Source organism: Chlorocebus sabaeus, chromosome 6, assembly GCF_047675955.1.
Source record: "Chlorocebus sabaeus isolate Y175 chromosome 6, mChlSab1.0.hap1, whole genome shotgun sequence".
In the NCBI taxonomy this organism is placed as follows: domain Eukaryota; kingdom Metazoa; phylum Chordata; class Mammalia; order Primates; family Cercopithecidae; genus Chlorocebus; species Chlorocebus sabaeus.
The window spans coordinates 58733632-58747575 of record NC_132909.1 but is presented as its reverse complement, the minus strand read 5'-3'; the positions used below and the strand labels follow the sequence as shown (position 1 = coordinate 58747575).

At 49.5% G+C, this 13944-nt stretch overlaps 1 protein-coding gene across 6 annotated transcripts in view; it reads right to left on the bottom strand.

The window, feature by feature from the left end:
- LOC103233695 (zinc finger RNA-binding protein 2) overlaps positions 1-13944 on the bottom strand; it is a 69327-nt gene that overhangs the window by 31516 nt on the left and 23867 nt on the right. For all 6 annotated transcript variants that reach the window (XM_007994808.3, XM_007994809.3, XM_073017118.1 and 3 more), the window contains exon 2: positions 243-453. In XM_007994808.3, coding sequence (XP_007992999.3) covers positions 243-453 — 211 coding nt within the window. The remainder of the gene's footprint in view (positions 1-242; positions 454-13944) is intronic.

Here is a 13944-nt window from a genome sequence, read left to right as displayed (position 1 = left end):
CCCACTGCCCCGATGGGGAGGTATGCATGCCGCCTGTCCCTGAGAGCAGTGGATTCTTTTGGAAGCGACTCTGCCCTGATTTCTCCCCACCGCAGGTACATAATGCCAGCAGAAGGGTCCCGAAGGAAGGATCACGGTTAAGAGGCCTGGGAGAAGGAGTAGCTGCGGGGAACCCACTGCTCTCACCCACGCAAGGCGATCCACGTTTCCCAGCAATGCTGGTGAAAGAAAGGACTGGATACCTGGTAGGTAGCCATGGTGGTGGCCGTGGGGACGGGCTCCTCGGGTCGGCTGCCGTAGGTGAACTCCTGGCTGGAGTGGGGCTGGTATCCACCGTACCCTGCTGGGGCAGCTGGGGGAAAGGCCGGGTTTGCGGCGGGGTCCATCCCAGGAGTGGGCTGTGCAGTATAGCTGGCCCCCGTGGTGAGCAGGGGAAGAGTTGGAGTCTGGGTGCTAGAACCACAAACACATACACAAGCCCCACGGGGTTAGAGCGAGTTCTAACCCCGCCGGACTTGAGCTGCCTTGCTTGGTGGAGACCCTCCTAGGAGCCCAGGCACAGCTGGAAGCACTTTCCACAAATTAACACCATCTCACAACAACGCTGTAATGCTGGGACTATCACTGCACCCAATTTACAGATGAAGAAACTGAGGCACTGTCAGTGGCAGAGGTGGGACTCGAACCCATCTGAGTTCTGCTTTGTAGATGATCTACTTGTGTGGCAGGCCTTTTTCTCCATGTCAAGATTCTTCAAAGAAAACTGAACTTTTTTTTTTTTTTTGAGACAGAGTCTTGCTCTGTCGCCCAGGCTGGAGTGCAGTGGCGCAATCTTGGCTCACTGCAAGCTCCGGCTTTCGGGTTCAAGCAATTCTCCTGCCTCAGCTTCCTGAGTAGCTGGGACTACAGGTACCCACCACCACACCCAGCTAATTTTTTTTTTTTTTTTTTTGTATTTTTAATAGAGATGGGGTTTCACCATGTTAACCAGGATGGTCTCAATCTCCTAACCTTGTGATCCGCCCGCCTCAGCCTCCCAAAATGCTGAGATTACAAGCGTGAGCCACCGCGCCCGGCCAGAAAATTGAACTTTAACAGTACAGTGTCTAGTCGGGTGTGGTGGCTCACGCCTTAATCCCAGTACCTTGGGAGGCTGAGGTGGGAGGATCACTTGAGCTCAGGAGTTTGAGACCAGCCTGGACAACACAGTGAGACGTTGTCTCTTCTAACATTCAAAAAAAAAAAAAAATTAGCGAGTGTGATGCTACACGCCTGTAGTGCCAACTAGTCAGGAGGCTGAGGTGGGAGGATGGCTTGAGCCCAGGAAGTAGGGGCTACAGTGAGCTATGATCTCACCACTGCACTCCAGCCTGAGCAACAGAGTAAGACTCTGGCTCAAAACAAACCAAACCAAAAACAGTACAGCTGTCCCTCAGTATCTGCAAGGGTTGAGTTTCAGGATCCCCTCAGATGCCAAAATCCATGGATGCTTGAGTCCCTGACATAAAACGATATAGTGTTTGCATATAACCTAAACATACCATCCTGTATAAGGTAAATGATCTTTGGATTACTTATTATTATTATTATTTTTTGAGACAGAGTCTCGCTCTGTCGCCCAGGCTGGAGTGCGGTGGCGCGATCTCCACTCACTGCAAGCTCCGCCTCCTGGGTTCACGCCATTCTCCTGCCTCAGTCTCCCAAGTAGCTGGGACTACAGGCACCCGCCACCGCGCCCAGCTGATTTTTGTATTTTTTAGTAGAGACAGGGTTTCACCGTGTTAGTCAGGATGGTCTCGATCTCCTGACCTCGTGATCCACCCGTCTTGGCCTCCCAAAGTGCTGGGATTACAGGCTTGAGCCACCGCGCCCGGCCTTTGGATTACTTATAATCCCTAATACAACGTAAGCACTATGCCAATGGCTGTTACATTGCATTGTTTAGGGAACAATGAGAAGGAAAAACCCCATACAAGTTCAGTACAGATGCATTATTTTTCCAAATATTTTCCATCCTTGGCTGGTTGAATCCATGGATGCAGTGCCCATGAATGCAGAGGGTAAACTGTATTTTCTTTTAAAAAAAATTTTTTTTTTTGAGACAGGGTCTTGCTCTGTCACCCAGGCTGAAGTTCAGTGCTTCGATCACAGCCCACTGCAGCCTCAACTTCCCAAGCTCAAGCAACCCTGCCTCAGCCTCTGAGTAGCTGGGAACACAAATGTGCAACCATGCCCAGCTAATTCTTTAAAAAAGTGTTGGTAGAGGTGGGGGTCTCACTATGTTGCCCAGGCTCATTTTTTAACAGAACAAGTCAGTTCACCTGATTATTAAAATAATTAGCACTAAACTAAAAAGTCTTCACTAAAAAGAATGAGTATTTGTAGGGTTTGCACGGTGGCCGAGGCCTTTGTCCGCGTGGCCTCGTTCACTCTTCAGAGGAGGTGCGGCACCATCGCTCCCCACGGTCTAGACGAGAAAACCTCCAAGGAGGATCAGGGGCTCACGTCAAGTGCAGGGGCAGGTTCAGATCCAGATCTTTCTGACCCCAGTGCCCTTTGCTTGGCTAAATATCAGCCACCCAGTAGACTGTTCCGGAGTCTAAAAGCCCATTTGCCAGGGAAAAGTATCAGTAAAGATTTTAGCCCAATACCACTATGGATCTATATTAAAAAGTGAACCTCCAACCCCATAGGGGAAGGAGCAAGGTGTGAGGGTCATTCTGGGGAAAATGGATTAGAAGGCAAAGAGGCTCTACACCACCCAGCCCCCAACCGGGCCCTGCCGTAGACTCCTGCCAGCCTCCATGCCACCATGACTATGAACACTCATCCACAGCATCAGTGCTGGGGACAAGGAGACATTCCCTGCAGCACAGGACAACCTCATGAAAGTTACAGCTTTTTTTATTTTTTGAGACAGAGTCTCACTCTGTCGCCCAGGTTGGAGTATAGTGTCACAATCTAGACTCACTGCAACCTTTGCCTCCCGGGTTCAAGCATTCATTCCTCTAGCATTTTCACACACTTGTCCTGAGCCCCATGCGGGACACTCATGAACACCATGACTGTGGACACCTGATGGACACCATGACCATGACACCCAATGAACACCGTGACTGTGACACTCAATGAACACTGTGACTGTGACACTTGGTGAACACTGTGACTGTGGAACTTGATGAACGCCATGACTATGGGACACTCAATGGACACCTTGACTGTGACACTCAAACACCATTACTACGGACACTCATGAACACCATGACTGTGACACTCAATGAACACCATGACTGTGACACTCAATGAACACCATGACTGTGACATTTGAACGCCATGACTACAGACACCTGGTGAACACCATAACTGTGACACACAATGAACATGACTATGACACTTGATGAACACTATGACTGTGACACTCGACACCATGACTGTGACGCACGATGAACACCATGACTGTGACACTCGAACACGATGACTACTCGATGAACTGTGTGAACACTCGATGAACACTGTGACTGTGATACTCAATGAACACCGTGACTGTGATATGCAATGGACACCATGACTGTGACACTCGATGGACCCCATTAATTGTTACAGTCGATGAACACCATGACTGTGATACTCAGTGAACACCGTGACTGTGACACTCGAACACAGTGACTACGGACACTCGATGAACACTGTGACTGTGATACTCAACACCATGACTGTGATATACAATGGACACCATGACTGTGACACTCGATGGACACCGTTAACTGTTACAGTCGATGAACACCATGACTGTGACACTCAGTGAACACCGTGACTGTGACATTCGATGAACACAGTGACTACGGACACTCAATGAACACTGTGACTGTGACACTTGATGAACACCATGACTACAGACACTCGATGATCATGACAATACATTCGATGAACACCGTGACTACAGACACCTGACGGACACTATGACGGTGGCGGTACTCCTGTCCCCACACTCCCATAGGTGGCCATGAAAAAACCAGAACTACAGAGTGAGTGCTACCTAGGCTGCACTGAGCACCAATGGATGAGCCAAAGAGAGGAAGGTAGAAGTTTCTATGCAGGAGCTGGGGCAGAGCAGAGCAGGGCTGGCCTCAGCTGTACAGCCCTTGCTGGAGAGCACCCCAGCCCCTCACCCTCCTCCTTCCTCGCCAGTATCTTTGTCCTCCTGGCAGCCAGAGAGGTGTCCTCTCAAGGTACAGCCCTAACCATGCCATGTCCTGCTCAAAGCCCTCCCAAGGCCCTGCCACAGCCACACCCCACCGACCCCATCCCCCTGTCTATGGCTCCCCTCCCCGCTGAGCCTGCAGGTGACTGCTCAGTGATAGCCTGGGGACAAACCCTCCTGGAGCCCCTGTGGCCTGATGCTGATCACCCTCTGTCCCCTGGTCCTGCTTTCTTCTTCTTCCTCCACCACCCGGGATACACTGCATGTCTGCTCACAGGCCGTCTCCTCCCTGGCCCTGACGCCCGGGGATGCAGGACCAGCTGCAGTTGCCCAGCTGTCTCCTGGGGCTGCGGCATGTGGCACGCAGCAGGGGCTCTGTGCACATCTAGGGAGGGCAGGCGCATGTGCCGAATGGCGCTTGTGTTGGGGAGGGCTCTGTCAACCAGCTCAGCCTGTTTCTCCAGATTCTCCTGAAGGACCAGAAATCGGCAGCTCTACATAAGGATGGACATGTCCCCTGGGACCGCACACGCTCTGATCTGCACCATCGTGCAGTGTTTTCACCTCTCCCGGGAAAGGCAGAAGGCCCCTATCCATTGTGAAGAAACATTCAGATTCCGCAGATCGGCCATTATGAGATTTGTGTTTCTCTTCTGGAAGTCTCAAGAGACTTTACTGGCCAAAAAGTTGATCAGGAATGTGGTCCAGGCCGGGCATGTGGCTCACGCCTGTCATCCCAGTACTTTGGGAGGCCAAGGCAGGCAGATTACCTGAGGTCAGGAGTTTCAGACCAGCCTGGCCAACATGGTGAAACGTCGTCTCTATTAAAAATACAAAAATTAGCCCAGCGTGGTGGCGGGTGCCTGTAATCCCAGCTACTCGGGAGGCTGAGGCAGGAGAATTGCTGGAACCCAGGAGGCGGAGGCTGCAGTGAGCTGAGATCGCTCCATTCCACTCCAGCCTGGGTGACAGAGCAGGATTCTGTCTCAAAAAAAAAAAAAAAAGGTGGCCAGGCGCGGTGGCTCACCTCTGTAATCCCAGCACTTTGGGAGGCTGAGACGGGCGGATCACGAGGTCAGGAGATTGAGACCATCCTGGCTAACATGATGAAACCCTGTCTCTACTAAAAAAAAAAAATACAAAAATTAGCCGGGTGTGGTGGCGGGCGCCTGTAGTCCCAGCTACACGGGAGGCTGAGGCAGGAGAATGGCGTGAACCGGGGAGGTGGAGCTTGCAGTGAGCTGAGATGGCGCCACTGCACTCCAGCCTGGGCGACACAGCGAGACTCCGTCTCAAAAAAAAAAAAAAAAAGTAGGCCGGGCGCGGTGGCTCAAGCCTGTAATCCCAGCACTTTGGGAGGCCGAGACGGGCGGATCACGAGGTCAGGAGATCGAGATCATCCTGGCTAACACGGTGAAACCCCCTCTCTACTAAAAAATACAAAAAACTAGCCGGGCGAGGTGGCGGGCGCCTGTAGTCCCAGCTACTCGGGAAGGCTGAGGCAGGAGAATGGCGTAAACCCGGGAGGCGGAGCTTGCAGTGAGCTGAGATCCGGCCACTGCACTCCAGCCTGGGCGACAGAGCGAGACTCCGTCTCAAAAAAAAAAAAAAAAAAAAAAAAAAAAAAGTGATCAGTAGCTCTCTTAACCTCCTTGGGGTTGAGACTTCTTTATTATGACAAAATATTTCAAACATAGAACCACCGAACAAACGCACATCACTGAGATGGGTAAGTGTTAATGTTTGGCTGTATTTGTGTCAGAGCTTATTGCTTAAATAAATAGAATTGAAGTCCCACCTGGATCCTATTCCTCTCTCTTCCTCCCTAGGGTTGGCGGCGTCTTTTGTCCAGTCATGATTCTTAGACTTTTACTACATATGTATGAAGGTTTTGTTTGTTTGTTTGTTTTAGGGACGGTGGGGCTCGCTTTGTTGCCCAGGCTGAATGGAGTGCAATGGTGCGATCATGGTTCACTGCAGCCTCTAACTCCTGGGCTCCATGTGAATCTTTTTTTTTTTTTTTTTTTTTTGAGACGGAGTCTCGTTCTGTCGCCCAGGCTGGAGTGCAGTGGCCGGATCTCAGCTCACTGCAAGTTCTGCCTCCTTGGTTTACGCCATTCTCCTGCCTCAGCCTCCCGAGTAGCTGGGACTACAGGCGCCCGCCACCATGCCCGGCTAGTTTTTTTTGTATTTTTTAGTAGAGACGGGGTTTCACCGAGTCAGCCAGGATGGTCTCGATCTCCTGACCTCGTGATCAACCCGTCTCGACCTCCCAAAGTGCCGGGATTACAGGATTACAGTTGAGCCACCGCGCCTGGCCCCGTGTGAATCTTTATACAACACGGTGTTGTGCTTTTCAGTAACGTGTGCAAAATTATGTTCTTATTGTGCATCTCACACTGCAACTTGCTTCTCCAATGCCCGGCAAACCTTGTCTGAAATGTACTGATACGAGTCCACACAGTTCACTCATTTTAACTCCTTCCCTACGCTGTCCAGGATCCTACCTGGACAAAGGGTCCTCTGCCCAGGCTCTGCATCTGAGAGTTTCATTGCCCAGTACAGAAGCACCAGCCACATGTGGCTGAGCACTTTTGTTTGCTTGTTTTATTTTATTTTAGTTTTTTCTTTTGAGACAGAGTCTTGCTCTGTCGCCCAGGCTGGAGTGAAATGGTGCCATCTCGGCTCACTGCAACCTCTGCCCCTCGGGTTCAAGCAATTCTCCCACCTCAGCCTCCCAAGTAGCTGGGATTATAGTTACCTACCATCATGCCTGGCTAATTTTTGTATTTTTGTAGAGATGAGGTTTCACCATGTTGGCCAGGCTGGTCTTGAACTCCCAACCTCGGGTGATCCACCCATCTCAGCCTCCCAAAGTGTTGGGATTACAGGCATGAGCCACTGCGCCTGGCCTGATTGTTTTAGATATGAGGTCTTGCTCTGTCACTCAGGCTGGAGTACAGTGACATGATCATAGCTCACTGCAGTCTCGAACTCCCGGGCTCAAGTGATCCTCCTGCCTCAGCCTCCCAAGAAGCTGGGACCACAGGCATGTACCGTCACACAAGGCTAATCTAGAATCATCTCATGACCTAGCAATTCCACTCCAAGGTTCTTACTCAAAGGAAAAGAAAGCAGAGACTCAAGTAGGTATTTTACACCAATGTTCACAGCAGCACTATCTGCAGTGGCTAAAAGGTGGGAGAAACCCAAGCATCCATCAGTGGATAAATGGGCCGGGCGTGGCAGCTCACACCTGTGATCCCAGCACTTTGGGAGGCCAAGGCGGGCAGATCACTTGAGGTCAGGAGTTTGAGACCAGCCTGGTCAACATGGTGAAATCCCATCTCTACTAAAAATACAAAAATTAGCCAGGCGTGGTGGGGCGCGCCTGTAATCCAAGCTACTCGGGAGGCTGAGTTGGGAGGATCGCTTGAATCTAGGAGACAGAGGTTGCAGTGAACTGAGACTGCGCCACTGCACGCCAGCCTGGGAGACAGAGAAAGACTCTGTCTCGAAAAAAATTGGATGAATGAACATAACATGGTCCATCCACACAATGAAATATGATTCGGCCTTAAAAATAAAACAAGTCCTGGCCAAACGCGGTGGCTCACGCCTGTGATCCCAGCACTTTGGGAGGCCGAGGCGGGCGGATCACAAGGTCAGGAGATCGAGACCATCCTGACTAACACAGTGAAACCCTGTCTCTACTAAAAATACAAAAAGAAATTAGCCAGGCGTGGTGGCGGGCGCCTGTAGTCCCAGCTACTCAGGAGGCTGAGGCAGGAGAATGGCGTGAACCCTGGAGGCGGAGCTTGCAGTGAGCCAAGATCGCGCCACTGCACTCCGGCCTGGGCGACAGAGCGAGACTCCATCTCAAAAAAAAGAGAAAAGAAAAAAAAGAAAACAAGTCCTGACATAGGCTACAGGGTGGATGAACCGTAAGGACGTCACGCTCAGTGAGAGAAGCCAGGCACAGAAGGACAAATCCTGTGTGGTTCCACTCCTAGGAGGTCCCTAGAGTTGTCAGATTCACAGAGACAGAAAGTAGGATGGGGGGTGCCCGGGGCTGGGGAGGGGAAGGAAAGGGAAGTGAGTGTTTCATGGGGACCGAGCTTCAGTTTGGGAAGATGAGAAAGTTCTGGAGATGCATGGTGGCGACGGCTGCCCAACCACGTGAATGTGCTTAATGCCACTGAACTGTGCACTTATTAATAAAATGGTAAAACTCGTCAATTTTGTGTTATCTAGATTTTATCATAATAAAAATCAAAGAAACCTCATCTCCATTACCAATGACTTCCCCTCTATCTTGCCTTTTAATGTTAATGGAAATTTCTGAATATTATAGGAAAGTAACTTTTAAAAAAACACACAAATGAAGTTAAATTTTCAAAGTTTTACTTTCTTTTTTTTTTTTTTTTTTTTTTTTTTTGAGATGGAGTCTCGCTCTGTCACCCACACTGGAGTGCAGTGGTGCAATCTCGGCTTACTGCAACCTCCGCCTCCTGGGTTCAAGTGATTCCCCTGTCTCAGCTTCCGGAGTAGCTGGGATTGCAGGCACCTGCCACCACACCTGGCTAATTTTTGTATTTTTGGCGGAGACGGGGTTTCCACCATGTTGGCCAGGCTGGTCTCGAACTCCTGACCTCAAGTGATCCACCCGCCTCGGCCTCCCAAAGTGCTGGGATCACAGGTGTGAGCCGCCGCGCCTGGCCCAATGTTTTATGTTTAAATTGCATTTATGATGGAGACATATTGAATTTTTGCACACTTGTGGTTTAATGGCATCTTGTGGTTGAATCCTTCAGATGAGTCTTTCTCAATTGGGGTTCCAGCAGAGAACGAGGCCTGGCACCCTGAGGCCTCCACGGAGGAAGGAATTCCTCTCCCTCCTGGAGTCTGGAATGGAGCTCCCTGTGGCCCACCCGCCGGGAGACTCAGTCTTTACAGTCAGCGTCTGTGCCCTGCAGTTTCGAGGCAGAGCCCTGGTTGGGAAAGGGGGCTGCAGAGTTGGGCCAGGTGGCCATGGCAAGTACCATGGGCTGGGCGGCTTCAGCAACAGAGACATTGATTCTCTCACAGTTCTGGAGCCTGGATGTCCTAGATCGAGGTGTTGGCAGGGCCGGTCCCTCTGTGGCTTGCAGACGGCAGTCTCTGCTCTGTGTCCGCATGTGGTTGCCCCTCTGTGCGTGTCTGTGTTCTAATCTCCTTTTCTTACAGGGATCCCAGTCAGATTGGATTAGGGCCCATTCTGCATTAGGCTAAATTGATTAAGTTGAATTCATTTCAACTTAATTCCCTCTTCAAAGACCCTGGCTCTCCCACTGCACCCTAGACTGGGCAACATAGTGAGACCCTGTCTCTATAACAGAAAATTTTTTTATTACAAAAGTATAAAGGGGGGCCAGTCATGGTGGCTCACACCTGTAATCCCAGCACTTTGGGAGGCCGAGGCAGGAAGATGGCTTGAGCCCAGGAGTTTGAGGCCAGCCTGGGCAATATAGTGCTACCCTATCTCTGTTAAAGAAGAAAAGTTAAAAAAAAAAGAAAAAAAAGTAAAACTGCAACATGGTCCCTACAAGGTCACACCTTTGTAATCCCAGCACTTTGGGAGGCTGAGGCAGGAGGAGTGCTCGAGCCCAGGAGTTTGAGACCAGCCTAGGCAACATGACAAAACCCCATCTTTAAAAAAAAAAGGCCGGGCGCGGTGGCTCAAGCCTGTAATCCCAGCACTTTGGGAGGCCGAGATGGGCGGATCACGAGGTCAGGAGATCGAGACCATCCTGGCTAACACGGTGAAACCCCGTCTCTACTAAAAAAAAACACAAAAAACTAGCCGGGCGAAGTGGCGGGCGCCTGTAGTCCCAGCTACTCGGGAGGCTGAGGCAGGAGAATGGCGTAAACCCGGGAGGCGGAGCTTGCAGTGAGCTGAGATCCGGCCACTGCACTCCAGCCCGGGCGACAGAGCAAGACTCCGTCTCAAAAAAAAAAATAAAAAAATAAAAAAAAATAAAAATAAAAAAATAAAAAATAAAAAAAATTCAGCCAGGCGTGGTGGTGTGCACCTGTAGTTCCACGTACTCAGGAGGCCGAGGCAGGAGGACCACTTGAGCCCAGGAGGTCAAGGCTGTAGTAAGCCATGGTCACACCGCTGCACTCCAGCCTGGGAAACAGAGCGAGATCCTGTCTCAAAAAAAGAAAACAAAAACCTAAAAATAAGTCAAGACCCTGTCTCCAAATCCAGGCATATTCAGAGGTACTGAGGGTTAGGACTTCAACACAGGAATGTGTGGGAGAAGGGAGTGGATTCAGCCCCTAATGGCTGCTTCAGGTCCTTTCCATAACACACTCAAATGATATGGAAATCTTTTTCTTTCTTTCTTTCTTTCTGAGATGGAGTCTTGCTCTGTCGGCCAGGCTGGAGTGCACTGGTGTGATCTTGGCTTACTGCAACCTCCGCCCCGCCGCCAGGTTCAGGCGATTCTCCTGCCTCAGCCTCCCAAGTAGCTGGGATTACAGGCATGTGCCACTATGCCTGGCTAATTTTTAGTAAAGACGGAGTTTCACCATGTTGGCCAGGCTGGTCTCGAACTCCTGACCTCAGGTGATCCACCCAACTGGGAGGCCTCAGGTGAGCCTCCAAAGTGCTGGGATTACAGGCGTGAGCCACTGTGCCTGGCCTATAAGGAAATCTTAATTACACAAACATCATTCATGCTGAAATTAAGGCACAGAAAATAAATGTTATGGAACATATAATCATTTATGGATGAGTTTGTTTTCATTTTATTTGAGACATCCAAACATCACCAGCCCATCGACAGAATGCCCAGACATGCACAAAAGTACTGTCGCCCCTGAATGTCCGTGGGAGATGAGTTCCAGGACTCCCCAGTGGGTGCCAAAATCTTCGGATGCTCAAGACCCTGATATAGAAAGGTGTAGCAGCCGGGCGTGGTGGCTCATACCTGTAATCCCAGCACTTTGGGAGGCCAAGGCCGGTGGATCACCTGAGGTCGGAGTTTGAGACCAGCCTGACCAACATGGTGAAGCCCCATCTCTACTAAAATAGATAAACACAAGATACAGAAAGGTGTAGAATTTGCACAGTTTCCTGTATACATTAAATCATCTCTAGATTACTTGCCACCTAACGCAGAAGCCTGCACATTACTTCATTTGTGTGGATTCAACATGGTACTTGGCATGTGGCAAATTCAAGTTTTGCTTTTTGAAACTTTGTGGAGTTTTTCCAAGTATTTTAGTTTATTTTATATTTCTAGAGACAGGTTCTCACCCCAGATGCCCAGCTAGAGGGCAGCAGCATGATCATAGCTCACTGTAGCCTCAAATTGCTGGGCACAAGCAATCCTCCCATCTGAGCCTCCTGAGTAGTGGAGACTATAGGGACATGCAACCATGTCCGGCAGATTTTTAAAAAATTTTTAGTAGAGACGAAGTCTTGCTCTTATGCCTAGATTGGTCTCAAACTCTTGGGCTCAGGTGATCCTCCCACCTCAGCCTCTCCAGTAGCTGCAACTACAGATGTGTACCCATACCTGACCATTTTTCCATATACATATATATAATAAATATATAAATATAAATATAATATATAAATATATATAATAAATATATATAGAGAGATATATGAGACAGAGTCTCCCTCTGTCGCCCAGGCTGGAGTGCAATGGCATGACCTCGGCTCACTGCAACCTCTGCCTCCCGGGTTCAAGCGATTTTCCTTCCTCAGGTAGCTGGGATTACAGGTCCCCGCCACCATGCCCAGCCTAATTTTTGTATTTTTAGTAGAGATGGAGTTTCACCATGTTGGCCAGGCTGTTCTTGAACGCCTGACCTTAGGTCTTAGCCTCCCACAGTGCAGATGACAGGCGTGAGCCACTGCGCCTGGCCCGTTTTTCCAAATATTTTTGTTCGGCAGTTGGTTGAATCCACAGATGTGGAACCCATGCACAGGGAGGGCTGGCTAATTAAATCCAGTCATCTTTGATGTTCTGCTGACTCGAAAAACCACAGCACCACACAGTTTTTGTGTATGTTGTTAGAAAGGTGTGTTTGTCATGGTGAGCGGGACAGAACATACTGTATTTAACTTTAGCCAGCTTGGTTGATAATGTTAAAATATGTAGACATATGGTAGGCAGGCTTCCATCTGTACTTCTGCCCTGGGCCTCCCAAATGTAAAGACCGATTAGTTACATACGCAGAACACGCATCTAAAAAAAAAAAAAACAGTTTACTTGTTTGAAACTGTCACGATTCATTCACCTTTTTCCTATTTTCCTTACTACATAAGCGGAATGTGCTTCCAAAAGAAGAATAATTGTTTACTTGTTTGAAAAATATCACAATTCATTCACCTGTTTTCCTTAATTATGTAAGCAGAATATGCTTCTAAAAAAGACTGTTTACTTGTCTGAAAATATCACGATTCATTCACCTGTTTTCCTTAATTACATAAGCAGAATAGGCTTCTATAGAAAATACTGTTTACTTTGAAAATATCATGATTCATTCACCTATTATCCTACTGGTGGACATTGATACTATGTATTATTTATCTCCTGCCGAGTGATAGACTAACCCCACAGAACAACGTGGCTTTAAACACTGTGTCTGTGGATCAGGAATTTGGGACTGGCTACTCGGGGTTCTGGCTTGGGGTGTTTTAAGAGGTTGCCAATAAGAGGTCACCGGCAGGCAGCAGGATCGGCTTCCAAGATGCCTTCCTCCCAGGGTTGGCAAGTTGGTGCCGATTGTTGGTGGCAGACCTTGTTCCTCCCATGTGGGCCTTTCCTCGCGTGGATTGAGTGTCCTCACAACATGGCGGCCGGCTTCCCCCAGAGCAAGGGATATGAGGGAGAGCAGGGGAGAGGGAGGCACACACACCAGGTGGAAGTTGTCCTTGTTATGATGCAGCTTCAGGAATCATTTCATAGAGACGGGGGCAGGGGAGTGGCTCACACCTGTAATCCCAGCTACTCGGGAGGTGGAGGTGGGAGAATCACTTAAGCCTAGGGGTTCTAGACCAGCCTGGCCAACACAGTGAAAGCCTGTCTCTACCAAAAACACAAAAATTAGCCCAGTGTGGTGGCGCATGCCTGTAATCCCAGCTACTTGGGAGGCTGAGGCAGGAGAATTGCTTGAACCCGGGAGGTGGAGGTTGCAGGGAGCTGAGATTGCACTACTGCACTCCAGCCTGGGCGACACAGCGAGACTCCTTCTTAAAAAAAAAAAAAAAAAAAAAAGTATTTTTTGAAAATAAAAAAATGTGTAAAAAGGAATCATCTAGCATACCTTCTGTCACATTCCATTAATTAGAAGCGAATCACTGAATCTGACCCGCACACATGGTGAGAGGCTCCGGCCGCACCCTTTGGAGGAAGGCATAGGGAGCAATTTGCAGACATATTTCTAGACCACCTCACATTGCTTCCGATCTTTCGCCATTAAAGCAATGCTCCAAGGTTTACTCTCGAGTGGCTTCTTGTCCTGCCTGAGCCCTACACCACCCACAAGCCACTAAGAGTCAACGGCAAAGAGGCCGGGAGAGCTGATTTAGAATCATCAGGGTCTACTCCTGGGACCACCCTCTCCTGAGACACCCAGGAGACGGGTGGAGTCCAAACCAAGCTGGCCAGGAGAAAGGATGGGATGGAGACTGGAAGGACACCCACAGGCCCTCTCTTTGGTTTTGTACGATATACAAGGCTCAA